The sequence below is a fragment of the Sapajus apella genome, unplaced genomic scaffold, assembly GCF_009761245.1.
Source record: "Sapajus apella isolate SASKATOON/1434 unplaced genomic scaffold, GSC_monkey_1.0 scaffold2, whole genome shotgun sequence".
NCBI lineage: Eukaryota > Metazoa > Chordata > Mammalia > Primates > Cebidae > Sapajus > Sapajus apella.
In genome coordinates this window covers 83,379,801-83,397,347 of record NW_022436942.1, presented here as the reverse complement: position 1 = coordinate 83,397,347, position 17,547 = coordinate 83,379,801, and the positions used below count along the sequence as shown (strand labels likewise).

Sequence of the window (17,547 nt, the reverse complement as noted above, 5' to 3'; positions counted from 1 at the left end):
CACCATTCCCCACCCTTCCTGCTCATGGAGCATTCTCCACCCACCACCAGAGTTCAGGGAGGGCATTTTTCACCCTGTTAGGAAGCACATCTCCCTGCCTCCTATACAGCTGAGTGCAGTCGGGTGACAAGGATGTGGCCAAGGGGGTGAGGGTTGATGTTAGGTCACCGCCTCCATGACTGTGGCGAGCCAGCATCTTCCAAGTGGACAAGACACGCACACCTCGGGAGGCAGCAACCATGTGGAAGCGCAGGTCCTTGAGCGAGCTTGCAAAACAAAGCCGCCGACCCGCCCAGGCCCACCCATTCACCTCAGGGCAGTGCCAGGAGGCAAAACACATTTCTGCTTGAGCCAGACTTGGGGGAACCTGTGAGAGCAGCCCAGCCTGAACCTAGTGACCGACCATCCCCCACAAATCCACATGTGACATTCCCTCTGAAGGCCTGAGCCCATCATGGTATAGGATGGGGCTGGGGCCTCAAGGGAAGTTTTGTTCCCATGAGCCTTCTGGCATTTGCAGACGGGGGAAGGGACTCTTCTGTTCACCTTCAGCCATGGTGACAGGGGTGTTGTGATGCCAGGAAAATGCCTTTTCTAAGGCGTGTGGGTTTCAGGCCATCTGCTTGGGAAACAGATGAGTGAGCCAACCTGGGCCTTATCCTCGAGAGCTCAGATGCCACCATGGGGACAGCGGGGCGGTTACCTGCAGCTGGAGTTGATCGGTTCAGCGCCAGCGTCCCTGAGGAGATTCCGCCCAGGCGAGAAGGTGGGGCTTGGCAGCCAGAGCGTGAGAAGGAGACCTCCAGCCTGGAGAAGATTCCTGGAGGTGGGCAGGAAGGGCCTGGAGGAGGACCAGCTGCGCAGAGGCCTGCTGGCCGTGGGAGACAGCAGAATCCTGGCAGCCCCAGCCAGGCTGTGTGGCAGATCCTGATGGCTTCAGAAGCTGCTGATGGGACAGGCCTGGTAGGGAGCTGGAAGAAGACGAGGAGGCGCAGTGCAGCCCACAGCCAGCTCAGAGACGAAAAGCCAGCTGGCCGGCAGGTGGTGGCTTTTTTAGAGTGATGCTCGGGCCAAGGAACGTCAAAAGCAGGCTCAGCACCGCGTGCACTCAACTGGCTGTTGTTCCAGACCATCTGTCTCTCATTAATGAAGTTGTCCAGCAGGGCTTATTAATAAAGACGCATGGGCTTATTCAGCCTGGGCCGTCTTGCTGGAACTAAAGGGCACGCTGATTAAGCTGTGATGACTCCTCAGGCGCTGTCAACCTGAAGGGAATCTCCAAGCACCCAGTGAGAGGAAAGGACCTTGGAGGCCCCAGGCCCCACCTGAACCCTAAGGCCCACAGGCCACTCGCAGGGGAGGACAATCCCAGCCCAAGCGTCATCAACCAGGACTTCCTGTTGCTCAGTTCTTCCAGCTCAGGGCTCGCCTTCCCAACAACCACCATCTACTGCTTCCTCTGCCATCAGGACCAAGACTGTTTGCAAAGTGAGGTCAGCAGGATAGCAGCCCTCTGAAGATACCCCCATCCCATTCCCTGGAACCTGTGAACGTGTTAGGTTACACGGTCCTATTATTTGGATGTGGCTTGTTTTGCCAAAACTCACGTCGCCATTTGATACCCCACGTGGCAATGTTGGGTGGGGTCAGATACCTCCTGAATACACTCATGCCCTGTGTAGGGGATGAGTTCTCACTGTCACTTGCACCTCCTGGGAATGGATTCATTCCCGAAGGCACAGTTGAAGGGTCTGGTTTCCTCTCTCACCACGTGATCTCTGCAGGCACCTGCTCCCCCTCCGTGTTCTGCGGTGTGTGGAAGCAGAGTGAGGCCCTCACCAGACACAGCTGCCCAGTCTTGGACTTCTCAGCCACCAGAATCATGAACCAAATAAACTCCTTAATAAATTATTAATTTATATATCACCCAGCTTCAGGTATTCTGCTACAGCAAAATAAAATGGACTAAGACTTGGTGAGGGGGAGTGAGGGGTGTAGACGGAATTAAGGTTGCTAATCAGCACACATCAAAATGGGAATTCCTGACTTATTCAAGTGAACCCCCTGCAATCACAGGGGGTTCTGACATGTGGACGAGGTGGCTGGGAGTGGCAGCGTCAGAGCGCTGCAGTGGAAGAGAGTGCGACCGGCCACTGCTGAAGACAACAGGGCACAAAACACAGTGGCCTCTAGAAGCAGAAGACAAGGAAATGGATTCTCCCTTGCAGATTCCTGAAAGCACACGGCCCTGCTGTCACCCTGATGTCAGCCCAGTGAGACCCACAGCAGACTTCTGACCTCCAGGACTATAATACATTGGGGCTGTTAAGCCACTACCTTTGTGAAAATGTGTTACAGCAGCTGTCGGAAACTCACAAAAAGGGAACAGATCCTGTTCGAAATACGCAGACCCCTGATGCCCTTGCAGCGAGGGCGGATGCATATCCCCATGCCGGCTGGTGAGGCCCAGCAGATGCTTCTGGGTTTCCAGAAAAGCCATCGTTTTGTGGATAAAGGAACACACTCCAGAGATGCAGCTTTCTGCCTTTTCCCAGCCCCCCTTGTCACTCCCGCCTTCTTCCTTCCTGGAGTACCGATGAAAGACTAGAGGTGGGGCAGCCACCCCAGACCAAGATGATGACTGCCACATCCTGAGGACAGCAGAGTGCAGGAGCCAGGAGCCAGGACTGCTGCACTGTAGAGTCGCTGCCTGGCCCTGGGAGAATGGACTGCCTCCCACTTCCTGTGACTTGAGAGCCATAAAAGCCGCTGGGCCAAGCCTGGATTCTGTGGCATGCAGCCAGACACAACCCAAGTGACACGCGGCTCATGCGATGACAAGAAAGGAGCTGACGTCCAGAATCTGGCTGGCTCTGGGTGCTGGGGGATCTCAGGGTGGAGGGGCCCAGGGTGCTGGCTTCACACTGAACGGCGTTCCTTGGCCAGTCACAAGGGACTGTGGCTAAGTACCAGGGCCATGAGAATGCCCCCGGCAATTCGAACCACACAACTGCAGGGCACAGCTGCTGGTGGGCGCACAAGCACAGCCAGCCTCACACCCACAGATGCAGTCTCCCCCTTCCGAGAAAACACAAGCACACTGCGCGTGCGTCGTGCGTGCTTGTGCACACACACGTATATGTTTATTGCATAAAATTCATCATTGTACTTTCCTCTATATTTTGTATAATCCAGAAGGATTCCAGAAAGGATTTCATTGTGCTCAGTTTCAAAAAAATCCTAAAGTATGCTGGGCGCGGTGGCTCAAGCCTGTAATCCCAGCACTTTGGGAGGCCGAGGCGGGTGGATCACGAGGTCAAGAGATCGAGAACATCCTGGTCAACATGGTGAAACCCCGTCTGTACTAAAAATACAAAACATAGCTGGGCACGGTGGCGCGTGCCTGTAATCCCAGCTACTCAGGAGGCTGAGGCAGGAGAATTGCCTGAACCCAGGAGGCGGAGGTTGCAGTGAGCCGAGATCACGCCATTGCACTCCAGCCTGGGTAACAAGAGGGAAACTCCGTCTCAAAAAAAAAAAAAAAAAAAAAAAATCCTAAAGTGAACATCAGATTACAGATACATGTTCATATATTGAACTGAATGGTACATCCCAACCGCCTGGCTATGGAAACCCGTGACTTGACTTAGGAGTCCTGATGACATGATCCCGACAGGAACCCCCTAGACTGGCAGGTGGAGGCAGCAGTGATGCGGTTCCTCCTGAGGAGGACTCTCGGTGGCTGTGTGGCCTGGGCGCACAGCTGGAGGGCTCACCCATGAGGGACACGAGTGGACACCTGCTGCTTCGCATGCCTAATTAACAGTAGAAACATGTAAAGCCATGCAAGTCTGTGCAGTAAAGAGATCCTGTAAGAAATCCAGTCGTTCCTTGGAGGGAAGCTGGCCCCGAGGCGTGCTCTGGTTGAAAGGGGACATTCGGTCCTCCAGGGACCACATTCCATCCACGACACAGACAGCACGTGAGCAGCCAGCCTGCCGGTCCTAACAGCCAGCTGTGAAAAGCTGTATCAAGTCACGGGGTTTCTCTTGTAACAGCTAAAGCTCAAAGGCATAATGGGCCCTGAGGGAAAACAGGAGAGCCTGAGCTGGGAAGGGAAGAAAGGGATTTGCACCTTCACAGAGCCGAGTGGGACGAAGGGAGGAGGCGACTGAAGACAGGGTGTAAATGCTCAGGAGTGTCTGTCCTCAGCACCAGCCAGCCACACTGATCCCGCTGGCCTGTGTGTGCAAAGATACTCACTCTCACCACAGTGCCACACACGTGGCCCAGACACGCCCTCCTGGTCTCTGAAGGCCAGGATCCCGCTTCCACTGTGTGGAAGATCCAGGAACCCATCAGATTTAACGACAAAACGAGAAACGATCCCTCCCCAAGCCTGCAGAACGCCTGGTGCGAACATCTTTTACAACAGCTGTAGGTTTCCGTGTCATTTCTTGGGCATACGAAAGTTACAGTACACACGGGGGAGGCTGAGCGACATGCTAGCCAGTCCGACTCAGAAGTCCTGCAGCTCAGGGATGTCCCGGTACAGATCCAGGGCCTCGGGGTTCGAGAAAGCACTTCGTTGCTCCACAGCTTTTCCTGCGATCATCTGTTTGACAGCCACCTCCACTTTCTTGCCATTGAGTGTATACTGCAAGGGAAGGGTAGAAAAAACAAGAAATGCCATTTAAAACCCAAGCGGGGAAAACGAGTGGCCCTGGGGATACCCAGGCCCAAAAGGCCCCGCCTCCGCCTGGAGTTCTGAGAGTGAATGAGTCTCAGCTCCAAGGTGACCCTCGCCCCCGCAGGTCTGCAAACATGCCCCGAAGTACAGCAGCTGACAACTGTCCTCTCTGGGTTTGGCGAATAAAACCTGTTCTGAAAGTCAACTTCAAGGCCTGGTGCTGAAACCCAACTCTCACACTCTCCAAAGCCCTCCACGCTGCCCCTAGCATGGCTGTTGAGAAAGCAAGGCTCTTTCCAAGATGCCCAGAGGTCACCATAAGTGTGTTCACTTTTCTAACCCTGCACACTCCACTGGGCCCCCCTGGGCCCCGCCCGACGTCACATCCAAGCTGGCCTCAAGGCAGCCCTCCAGATGACCCACTGACCCCAGCAGTGCAGATTCCAGATGGGAATAAAGAAAGAGTGTCTCTCAGGGGTCAGGGACTGCCTGGTCAGGATAAAAATGCAGACACAGATCATTCCTAATTCCCAGCGGGCGCCCCAAGCAAGAAAGTTTTCAGGAAGACGTGGCTCCTGCCACCACCCCCCGCCGGGAGATGCCAGGTGAATTCCTGAGCCTGAGCTGGTTTCCTCGAGCAAAAGTGGGGGTGCCAGCACCTAGGCTGTAGGCTGTGCGTCAGGTTGAATGAGTCAGTGCACACACAGCTTCAGAAGTGCCCAGCTATGTTTTATGATTTTCCTTTTATTTATACTTTGATTTTACTTCTCTCTATATCTTATCACGTGTTATTCTATGATAAAGACTAGCTACTGCCATTACTTCAGGAGTGGCCCAGCTTCTTAGAACTAGGGGCAAAAGCGTCCCCAAGGCCCCATGAACTCCTCCTCGGAGCCAGCCATCTGCATGGGATGCTGCATTACTTTTTCTTGTAGTCAGACCCTTTGCAAACATTCAGGGCTCCCTCTAAATAAGATTCGTGGCACATGTGTATCCAGGCTTGTCCGGATTCGTGGCACCTTGAATCCAGATGAGACTTTGGCGGCGTTCGTGTGTGTCGGGCTAGGAAATTTCACAAGCAACAGAGCTCAGTAAAGCTCCTCACCTGAGCTCTCCATCACTGGCACTTTTTTTTTTTTTTTTACCTGAGATGTAATTAAAATTTATTCATTTGAAAAATTCAGTCGATGTGTGAACTAATTAAGGATCTAAGCGCAGGCTTCCGAGGGCCTGCCTGTCACCTCATGCGGTGTCGCCAGCCCTCCCGCCATGAGACGAAAGCATCTCGCCTGCTCCATGCCCCACTACGCTTCACACAGGGGTCCACGTGCGGCTCATGGGAGCTAATAATGCCACCTTCCACCCACTGGTAAAATACAGAGGCATCCTCTTGAAAGAAATCCTGCCACCATTTCCTCTGGGGAGAGGAGAAAGGTAGAGGAAAGGAAAAAGAGAAAGGAAGAAGCCCCCACCCCCATACCCCCGTACTCCTGCACTGGGCCTCCCCAGATAGACGGGAGCCCAGCAGCCTCCTGCCAGGAGAGGCCAGACATCCCAGTCATGACCTGAGCAAAGGCCCGCTGGACTTGGACAGCCATGGCTGCCTGGGGGCTGCAGGCAGGAAGCCCTCAAATGCCAGGAGTCCATTCCACTTGGCCATGACCCTCCGGGGTCCCCAGGTCTTTATTCTGGGTGAGCAGAAGGCGGACCTGACTATGGACACCGCTTCCTTGGGCAGGACCCCTCATCTCTCCGGGTTTCCTCATCTGTAAGATGGGCGTGAGGAAGACAAGCTCGTCCCACCTCACCAGGGTCAGACGACCAGCTCCCCACCCCCATTTACTCACCAGACACCAAAAGCACCTGCTGTTTGCCAGTCAGTCAGCTGGACACCAAGGAGGAGGTGAACCCACAAGGTTCCTGTCCTCATGGAGCCTCCACTTCAGACAGAAAGATGCGGACATACACAAGAACTCACCCGCAGTCCATGGCAAACACTGAAAGCTACAGATGGAGGCCAGGACACTGTTCAAGCAGGAAATGCAGGAGAGCCTCTGACACTTGAGCAGAGAGCAACTAAGGTCAGGTGTGTGGAAGGGCTTTGTGCGGTGCGCAGACCCACTCCGAATGAAGGCTGAGAGTGAGCAGAGGCAGGACAGAAACAGAGGCACGGAGGCTGCATTCTGGGCACCCCATGGCCCACGGCACCCACCAGGCAGGCTCTGCTGTCAACCCACCTTAGAGATGAGGAAACTGAGGCTTGGATGCTAAGTGAGTTGCCCAAAGTCATACCTCAGGGGCAGACGGGGAGCCAGGGCTAAGCAATAGAGCCCCTGTGCCCAAAGACCCTCAGAGGGCCCGCTGTGAAGGCTGGTGGTGGGAAGGCCCACGCAGGCCACAGCCCCCCAGTCCCCAGGGTCTGCTCACTCCACTGGTGCCGCATCATCACCCTGAGCTGTGGCAGGCAGGTGGCAGGCGGGTGACGGATTCCTCTCCTCATGTCACAAGCCAGAGATGGGACGAGTCTTACTCAACTCGAGGAGTGGGGCTGCCTCTGGACCCAGACCTCTCCTGAGCACTCACCAGGGCCACCCCAAAATGCCAGAATTGGCGCTGGCTTCCCAGGGAACAGAAGCAAAAGTGTCTTTCCGCAGAGACAGAGACGGGCCGCCGGCCACTCCCACCACTCAGATGCGCCCCAGGCTCAGGCTATTCTTGGGGTGGTGGGGGGAGGGTAGTCCATTCCCCACAGGCACCATATGAAGGGTCAGACCTGCAACATGCTCTCCTGCCTCAGCAAGGCCCAGGACTTTGCAGATGGGACCTCAGTTGTCTTCTTCTGACCCTGAAGTGGGTCCAGTTCCTGAATGGGCAGTTCCCACACCGTGTCACCTCCCTGTGGAGGCTGGGCTCCTCTCTAGCTTGCAACAAAAGAGCTAAATCCTCTCCTAAGCCTGCCGTGAGGGTCTGAAAATACAAGGCCATTCAAAAATCTGGAGGAACCCTCCAAATGACTTCCCGAATGGACCTAGGACACCCTATCTGGGGAGAAAAAGAGCCCAGAGCCCAGCTGGGCGCCCTGGCAGCAAGGCCTCGAAAGCCAGGATAACCCTGGAAAGAAACGAGATGAGTTTTCTCCTTTCCTAATAAACTGCTCCACCGCTCTCGTGATCAGATATGGTTTGGTAATAACCATTTTGGCAGCAAATGTCCCAAGTTCTTTTTCAATAAAATAAAGCCACAGGACAAATTCAAATTCCACTTCCCTAAAATGTTCCAGATGAGACCGCACTGATTCACCGAAGGAAAACCTCAGACCCTTGTCAGCAAAGACGAGAAGTGTCACTGATTCAGGAACTACCTTCTTGGAGAGCACCAATGACCCCACAGAGAGCTGCCAAGGCTCACCAGCCAAAAAAAAAAAAAAAAGAGAAAGAGATTGATGGAAAGCCCCTAAGCTGCAGGGCTCTGCCCATGCATAACCAGAACGCAAAGGAAATGCGTGGACACCATAGAAAAGGAACCAACACCGCAGACGTGGACAGGCGCCGGGAGGAGGAGCAGCGGTCCCAAGTGGGAACCCGTCCCCCAGGGATGGGCAGGGATTGCACGCATGCCCATGCTGCTAGTGCCCTCCCCAGCCTCCTCCTCAAAAGGTTGTTTTGAAAATGTTGAAAGAACTTGCCATAAGGCAAAGAGAATGATCACGGGTTTCAAAGCCAATGTCATCACTCATTTCAACATTCTCCAGAAAGCTTCTCCTGGTAAACCCTGTCTCTGGTCACACCTCACAGACTCAGCCCTGCTCCCGGCAACGTCAAAGTCAGCTTCCCCCGGACCCCAGTGAGTGTCTGTTCCCATCTTCTCCTTAATGAACAGCCAATTATAAACTTCAAATACAGCCTGCCACTGTCTGTTTAAATTGTGTACGTTCACAGACACACATGCATACACACACGCGCACAGACACACACACGCACACACACAGCAGCTTCTGTCAGCTCGTGGGGGTATCCGTTTTGTAAGCAATGTGAATTAAAGCTGTGATCCAATCTAGGGGAGCCCCCTCCTCCCCGACTTAGAATCCAAGCAGAGTGTACTGGGGCCAGGGCTGGGGTGGGACCACACAGCCTTCTGAAAAAGAGTCGTCTTGTCATATTGGAAGAACTTAAAATTAAAAGGGAAGACCAACGGCTCCCAGCAGCACTTTAAAAAGTTAAAATTGGCCGGGCTTAGTGGCTCATGCCTGTAATCCCAGCACTTTGGGAGGCCGAGGCAGGTGGATCACTTGACGTCAGGAGTTCAAAACCAGCCTGGCCAACATGGTAAAACCCCATCTCTACTAAGAATACAAAAATTAGCCAGGCATGGTAGTGGGCGCCTGCAGTCCCAGCTACTCAGGGCTGACGCAGGAGAATTGCTTGAACTTGGGAGGCGGAGGTTGCAGTCAGCCAAGATTGAGCCATTGCACTCCAACCTGCATGACAGAGCAAGACTCAGTCTCAAAAAAATAAATAAATACATACATAAAATAAACAGTTAAAATGGATGTCCTCATTAAAAATTTTGAGAACACACTAACCAGGAGTTAGGAGGGAGAAGTCGACTGGACCTGCAGGGCTGGGCCCGCTAACCCTCTGAACATGGGTATTTAGCAGACATTGCTTTCAATGCAGTCTTAGGAAGGGAAGGGAAAAGGATGGCAGGGAGAGGATGGCGTTGCTAGGCAACGTGGACAAACGATATATAAAGCACCAGCAAGCTGCTCAGATGTGAGTGCCCCTCGATGTGTGGGCTCGTGGGGCGATGGCAGCGGTCTCTTCGCTGGCAGGAGACGGCCGTACCAGGACATCCTTGGTTTCCAGGATGAGGCTGGGCACGTGCCGCGCAGACAAGCCCACGCGGATGGCGTCACGGATCCTCTTCACCAAGCCAGGCTGGAAGGTGTGCCCAGAGGCCATCTTCAGGAAGAGGATCACCCTCTCCTCCCCGTACCTGCTATACTGGGGGACACACAGGCTGTCCTCCACCTCCTCGAAGGATTCCACTGGGGAGACAGGAGAGGGGCACGTTCACACAGGGGGCTCCTCAGCAACCTGGCAGAGCAGGAGGGGCATGCCGGGTCCCCCAGGCCTACCAGGGGTGCCTGTGTTCTCCCAGCCCACCCAGGAGCACCTTGGAGGGACATTCGCTGAGGGAGCTGTTTCACAAGTGGAAGAAAACTCATCACTGGGGAGGCAGAGAGGGCTTCAGCTTTGGCAGGACAGGCGATGTTTTACCGGGGGCAGGTATGGGCCGCACTCACTTAATGAGAAATTAACTCAAGATAAAAAAGAGGGCTGGGTATGGTGGCTCATGCCTGTAATCCCACAACTCCGGGAGCTGAGGTGGGAGAATCACTTAAGTCTAGGAGATTGAAACCAGCCTGGACTACATAGGGAGACTGTCTCTACAAAAATCAAAAACTAAGCCAGACATGGTGGCACATGCCTGTAGGCAAAGCCACTCAGGAAGCTGAGGCAGGAGGATCGCTTGAGCCCAGGAGATCAAAGCTGCAGTGAGCCATGATTGTGCCACTGCCCCCCAGCCTGGGCAACAGGGTGAGACCCTGTCTCAAAAAAAAAAAAAAAGGAAGCAGGTGGCCAGACGCAGTGGCTCACACCTGTAATCCTGGCACTTTGGGAGGCCGAAGTGGGTTGATTACTTGAGCTCAGGAGTTTAAGACCAGTCCGGCCAACATGGGAAAACCTCATCTCTATAAAAAATACAAAAATTAACATGGGAAAACCTCATCTCTATAAAAAATACAAAAATTGGCAAAAATTAGCTCGCCTGTAGACTCAGCTACTCGGGAGGCTGAAGTGAGAGGATCGCTTGAGCCCAGGAGGTGGAGGTTTCCGTGAGCCAAGACTGCGCCCCTGCACTCCAGCCTGAGTAAGAGAATAAGACCCTGTCTCAAATAAATAAATAAGTAAAAATAAAAAGGAAGCAGGGGTCTGTGGTGGGGACTCCACTGGAGGGAGGAACAAAGGCTGGAATCAGACCGTCGGGATTTCTCCACCCTGGCTCACAAATGACCTTGACACAAGTTTAGAACTCTGACCTAACCGTTAGTGTACGAGGCCATCTGACCAACTTTGCGGCCTGGGCCGGGCGGTTTGAAGGCCCACAGGTGACTCACAACTGCACTCCATCCGCACGTAGTTGTGAGACTCACAGGCCTACACCGTTTGTGCTTGGTGTCCTACCCTGCACCCTCTCTGTTTCTCTTTTCTTCACCCATAAAGAGGAGACACAAGTTGACCGGGCATAGTGACCTGTGCCTGTAATCCCAGCACTTTGGGAGGCCGAGGCAGGTGGATCACTTGAGGTCAGGAGTTCGAGACCAGCCTGGACAACATGGTGAAACCCTGTCTCTACTAAAAATACAAAAATTAGCTGGGTATGGTGGTGCATGTCTGTAATCCCAGCTACTGAGGAGGGTGAGGCACAAGAGCTGCTTGAACCTGGGAGGCAGAGGTTGCAGTGAGCCAAGATCCAGCCACTGCACTCCAGCCTGGATGACAGAGTGAGCCTTGGTCTAAAAAAAAAAAAAAAAAAAAAAAAAACAGTAGCACAAGTAGCCAACCCAGCAGAGCTCACCAGGAGGATGAAATCCAATGGGGAAAGGAACGGGACAACGGCCCTAAAGACCCCATCTGAGGTTTCATGAGGATAGCAGTGTGGGCAAGGTATGTTCTGGAAGGGAGGTCAGGCTCACAAATGTCCACTGTCACACCAGAGACCAGGGGGCCACAGTCGTGCCAAAGGTGGGGCCTTTGGAAATGGCCCCTGGGGCTCCAGTCAGGACCCTCCTCCTTCCTGGGTACTTAAGAACGCAAGGGGGGAAGGCACAGTACGTACCAATGTTATAGATTTCCGAGCTGCCAAACCGCACCCCGTTGGGGTTGAGTGTGCCATCACTGGAAAGAGAGAAGAGGTCAGGGCCACACCACAGCTCCAGAGTGAGGCAAGTCCCAGGGGTCCCTGGGGAGGGCAGTCACCCCCCCTTCCACATGGCATCCCCAGCACCAGTCACAGACCCTCCCCTCCCCAGCTCCTTGCCCCACCACCCAGCTCTGTCTCCCTCTCAGGTTAAAGCTTAACATCGAGGGAGGCCCCTCTGTGAGGGAGCATCTGTCACCTCACTCACTTCCCACCTGCAGACACGACCCAGCCCAGGTGTGGACACTGCTATGCCTTTGCTGTGAGATCCCCAACCTGACAACCCCTACCCAAGAACCCCATCACAGGACAGGGAAACTTGGATCACGCCCAGATCCAGCTCTTGGGAAGGAGGCTGGCACAGGGATGCCCCACCCCAGAAAGGACACAAGAAGGGTCCAAGACAGGGGACTGTCAGCCATGTCGCAGACAGAGCAGACAATGCTTCCTCAGAGGGGGCCTTCAGGCCCAGGGACGGCGTGTGCCTGGCACAGGGGTGGGGAAGCATGGCATACCAGCCAGTGGGGGCTGCATGGGTGGTGTGGACACCCTGGTGTGGAGTGGAGTGGAGTGCCCAGGAAGGGAGTCACTGACTCTCACAGAAAGCACCTCCCACCCACCCCCATGCCCCCGAAAGGTGGAGCTCCAGGGAAAAGAGGCCCACTCTGCAGCCCTCACCTCCGGCCAAGCATGACGATGCCCCCGGTCTTGGGGTTGATTCTGCAGTAGTCGCCATGAACCCAGACACCTGCAAGGACAGCAGAGACGCCCGGTCACAGGAGGAGAAGCGGCCATGACGAGCTACCTCGACAGACGCTAGGCTCGGGTCTGCAGACAGCAGCGGGGCCCAGAGGCAGGTCAGGTGTGGGGCTGGGGGAAGAAGGGAGCCAGACTGTTCCTGCCCCAAGGAACATGCCCTCTAGTGGGGGCTGCTGCCAGGGCAGCTGACACAGCTGGCGAGGAGGAATGCAGCTCCTCAGGTACCAGCAAAGACCTGGGAATTCGCAGAGGGTGGGACCAAGCTGGGCCAGGGCACTGGGGCTCTACAGGAGCATCTGGAGACAACTCTGAGTGGGGTGCAGGAAAGAATGAGCTCTCGGGAAGCAACAGTGGCCAGGGGCTGCGGAGGACACAGGGTGCGCAGAGGTCGGGGCCAGATCTTGGAATGGAATACACAAGGTCACGGCCACGAAGGAGGCTCCTCCACCAGTGCCCCATGGACAGAGAGCCGATTAGCAGGTAAAACCCAGGAGACAAGGAGGGTGGGGGAAGAGCAAAGAGCCAGGGGTGATAGCAACACGGTGTCAACAGGCCACATGAGTGGCTACACATGCAGCTGTTCAGAGAAGGCCTGCGCGCCGGGGTGGTGCCATGAAGCTATCGACCAAGGGGCACAAATCCCAGCTTTGGACGCAGCATCTAAGGAGAGAGTCACCAAACAGTGAAGAGAAGCCACGCATCTGAGTCACCCAGGGAGCAGGTAACCAGCTGGGGCCTCCGCCTCCTGGCTCCCACCCCAGCCCTTCATCAGCCACACCGAGGGGAACTGGCTGGCTGTGACCAAAAGCACATCTCTGCCGCCTCGCAATGCCGGAAGTCATCTGCCTCAGCAGCAGGTTGGCCTGCTGAAATAACGTCCCGAAGATTTCCTGCGATCCGGGAAGGGAAAACAAGAAATAAGCCAGCTTCCGTGTCTCCACGGACGGGGGGCAGCCTCAGAAAGCATCTCTTCCCTTCCAAATCGAGACACTTCTCCAGCACTTCTCCACTCTGCGGCAAGCGCTAACCCAAACAGCTCATGACTCAGCAGCTACGTGGTCTATTCACGCATTCATGTGACACGTGAAGGAGGCACTGCCACAAGCCACAACCAAGCCTTCCACAGGGACGAAGGCCAAGGGACCCTGTGCAGGGACTGTCCCTGGAAGGCAGTGGAAGAGAATGAAATGAGCCCTAAGCTACTTATTCTGATGCAGAAAACAGAATTGCAGCCCTTCAGGTCTTTTCTTCCGCCTCCCCAAGCTAGAGAATGAAACCAAATCTTTCTCACTAGACTTTTAAAAGATTCACATCCACAAATAAGGAAAAAAAAAAAGAAAAATCCACTCCTAGGCTTGCAATTGACAAGCCCGGGTTCTGCAGGAGCACATGTGTATGGCTACTCAGCAAACTGAATCTATGAATGGCAGCCACGGGAGAGGAGAGCCGCAAGCCTGTCCTGCTGGGCTGGGAATCCTGCCTCATTCTGGAACTTCCATGCCAGCAACATACAGTCTTGTTTGCCTGGAGTCAGGTCCTCCTTGAATTGCATGGGAAATTTCTGGGTTTTCTGGGCCATTTGCCGTACCGTGCCCTAATTACTGAGACCCCAGAAATGCAGAGGAAAAGGAAGATGTAAATCCACCCTGAAGAAACTTTCTTTTGTGGAACTGTCCCCTGACACACTTTGATCCCTTGCAAAGACAGGCTGAGGGGAGGAATCCACAAGTACTGGCTGCTGCCAGGGCACCAGAGAGGAAGAGGCTTGACGGCAAAACAACGCCGCAGAAGCAATGTCTTCCCTTCCACAGCCGACTGAACAGATTTGGGTCACTCTCATTCTTCAAGGCATCGACTTCAGCTCTGAGTCTCCTGGGAGCTGAGGCGAAAGTGGAAATATAGTGGAACAGGTGACCACCAATAAAGGACCAGGCCTGTTTGGAATGTGTCATCCGCAATGACCTAAATCTTAAGTCTGCTTTTACATCCTTTTAAAATATCAGGTTTTTAAAAATAATAAAAAGCAGCCAGGCGCAGTGGCTCACGCCTGTAATCCCAACACTTTGGGAGGCCGAGGTGGGCAGGTCACAAGGTCAGGAGTTCAAGACCAGCCAGGCTGACGTGGTGAAACCCCATCTCTACTAAAAATACGAAAATCAGCCGGGCGTTGTGGTGCGTGCCTGTAATCCCAGCTACTCAGGAGGATGAGGCAGGAGAGTCGCTTGAACCCAGGAGGCAGAGGTTGCAGTGAGCCAAGACTGTGCCACTGCATTCCAGCCTGGGCGACAGAGCAAGGCTCCAACTAAAAAAAAATAAAAATACAAAGCCATAAAGAAAACCAAAATGGGCTCATAATCTCACCATTCATATAAGCCCTTATTCACACTCGTTATTCACTTATTCACACAATCACATGTATGTACTTGCTTTTTAAAATTTACACAAGGCCGGGTGCAATGGCTCACGCTAGTAATCCCAGCACTTGAGGAGGCTGAGGCAGGAAAATTGCTTGCGCTCAGGAGTTTGACACCAGCCTGGGCAACATAGAGAGACTTCATCTCTACAAAAAATACAAAAATTAACCAGGCATGATAGCACACACAGAGAGTCCCAGCTACTTGGGATGATGAGACGGGAGGTTCCTTTCAGCCCTGGAGATCAAGGCTGCAGTGAGCCGAGATCACTGCACTCCAGCCTGGGGGACAGACAGAGACCCTGTCTCTAAAAAATTAATAATTAAAAAATAAAATGTCCACCAAAAGGGATGCTATGTCCTCTGTTCTTGAACTCTCCTTTTCACTTACGAAGTCCCTGGATATCTTTGTGCCGACACACGGCCTGCTTACATTTTCACCTGGCATCACTTTTTAAGGTAACGATGTCCATAAACCCACTCCCTGTCATGGAAAGGAAGGCTTGCTCTTGTTGCTTGGTTTTGCCATTAGCCATTTCCTATACAGCCCCAGGATCTCTCCGTGTTGGTGCTTGAGCTAAGGTCAAAGGGTAGCCTGTGTTCACTGTGTCCATGATAAACAGCTTCAGATCTCATTATCTGATCTGCCTTTGTCTTTCCATATTTATTCATCTCTCTCACCTACACCCAGGAAGTATCAGAGAAAGCTACCTATAAAACTGACTTCATGATAGGATTATTCAAAGAAAAGCAAAAGCCTACCCTAAAGGTAAGAGGACTGCAAAAACAAAGTAATGATTTCAGCTCTGAGTTTCCTGGCAGCCAAGGCAAAAATGGAAATATAACATGTCACAAGGAATTTGTTTTCTCCAAGAAGGAATTTATCAGTTTCAAAAAGAGATTACTCTGAAATTAATCCTGAGAGGCATCTATCACATGAACCCTTGCACATGTGACCAAAAAAAAGTGACAGAAAAGAGAGTTTTCAAAGAGCGATGTTACAGAAGATGAAGGGCTGTCGTTTCTTGGATGGATCCTCAAGCTGAGAGTCTAATCCTTTTGGCCTCTCCTCCCAAGGCAGGAGCCCTTGGCTTCCTCTTCAGGGTCATCTGAAGAGTGTTTCTCTACATCCACTCTTGCTTTTCTGCATTCTGAGCACAACTGCTCATGGCGGGAGCCAAGGTGGGGCACAGGTGCAGCAGGTGTGAAGGCTGAGCCGCCCCGGGGGATGCCCCGCACTGCTGCAGGAAGGCGCTATTCCAGGCACAATGGCTCTGACGGTGACATGCACACACGCGAGGCAGGAAGGATCCCTGGCAAATCCTACCACTTGCCGCTTTCTGATTCTCCATACATGGTCTATACTAACCCAGATTACCTTTTGAGAGACTGCAGAAAGCAAGTACTGAGTATAAATAACTCTGGAACAGAAGGCTTGCTAAATGATGAATTATATAGCAGCAATAACTCAAGACTGCTTATGAAATAAGATTAGAGAGAGGCAGGAATCAGAGCTTTAAATAAAAGACTTCCCTGCTGTGGCGCAAGGCATCACTCAAAAGACGACACTCAAGGGTGTCAGTCTATGTGAGAGTGACGTGTTGGGTTGTAAATCCTTCTACCGCAAAAGTGCTCTTCCTCCAGCATCTCTGTGAGGACTGGATGATGGTGAGAGACACGAAGGAAGAGACCCAAGCCAGATGCCGCTTCCACATGCCACTCCTCTTGAAGAGGCGGGCATCACCCTGTTTCAGTGAGTGGTCCCTGCACCCTCCACCCTCCCACATGCAAATCAGAGGCTTGTGCCAGCTCCCAGCAGCTGGGGCCAGGGCCAAGAGGCTCGGGGCAGAGGTGGCTGAGATTCAACTAAACCCAGATTACAGTTGCACATGATAGCTTCAAGCTGAAGACAACAAGATTATCGATCAAAAACTGATCATCGCCCCACTGGCAGAATAAGCTATAAGTAGCTTCTCCAAGCCCTGGCGGGGGAAGAAAAAGGGGAGGGGCGGGATGGGAGGGAGGGAGGAGGATACAGAATTAGACACAGAAGGCCCAGCCAAGGCGAAGGCTGGGCAGCTCCGCCTGCATCTCTCCAACCGACCTGGGAATTTGGAGAAGTACGCCTTCCTGTACTTGCTGCCGTTCTCATCGTTCCAGAAGTGTGTGGGCTGGCAAGGGATCGGCTTAGTACACACCAGCTCGCCGCTCTCTCCCCAGACCGCCTTTCCTGGGATGAGCAGAATTAAAAATAAGCCCAAGACACACCACAGCCACACACCCTGGCTGCCTCTCCCTTTCTTAAGCTATTACTTATTACGCAATATTCCAGACATATACAAAGGTACAGAGATGGTCACGCCCACACACCTGTCACGGCAGCCTAATAATGCGTTCCTCCCGGCCAAAGTCCCTTCCCTGCGTGCTCCCCAAAATCACCGTCCTGTAGGTAGTGATTTGTTATTCCCGTGTGTGAACATTTCTGCTCCATCTGCACGCATCCCTGAATAGCACATGTCACTCGGCATGCCTCTGAACTACACAGTCATTCTGTGTCCCGCATCTTCCTTTGCCCACTCAGCGTGACATCTGGGTGGCTCGTTTGGGCTACTACATGTCAGTCTGGTTCATTCAATTTACCGACTGGTCATTCTCCATATGTGATCACAGTTTCTTCCTCCCAAGAATGGACATTTCCATT

At 53.3% G+C, this 17,547-nt stretch overlaps 1 protein-coding gene and 1 long non-coding RNA gene across 3 annotated transcripts in view; one reads left to right on the top strand and one right to left on the bottom strand.

Annotated features, from left to right (window-relative positions):
• The first annotated feature begins 3,088 nt into the window (after positions 1-3,088).
• Positions 3,089-3,910, top strand: LOC116527162. The gene is made up of 2 exons (XR_004258412.1): positions 3,089-3,245; positions 3,562-3,910. It is a non-coding gene; the product is annotated as an uncharacterized LOC116527162 (long non-coding RNA).
• AACS (acetoacetyl-CoA synthetase) overlaps positions 3,547-17,547 on the bottom strand; it is a 78,590-nt gene continuing 64,589 nt past the window's right edge. The window contains exons 14-18 of one of the 2 annotated variants that reach the window (XM_032243990.1): positions 16,951-17,076; positions 12,353-12,422; positions 11,594-11,652; positions 9,535-9,737; positions 3,547-4,657 (exon numbers count right to left, since the gene is read on the bottom strand). In XM_032243990.1, coding sequence (XP_032099881.1) covers positions 4,520-4,657; positions 9,535-9,737; positions 11,594-11,652; positions 12,353-12,422; positions 16,951-17,076 — 596 coding nt within the window. In that variant the 3' untranslated portion in view covers positions 3,547-4,519. The remainder of the gene's footprint in view (positions 4,658-9,534; positions 9,738-11,593; positions 11,653-12,352; positions 12,423-16,950; positions 17,077-17,547) is intronic. The other variant, XM_032243999.1, reaches the window with a different exon arrangement.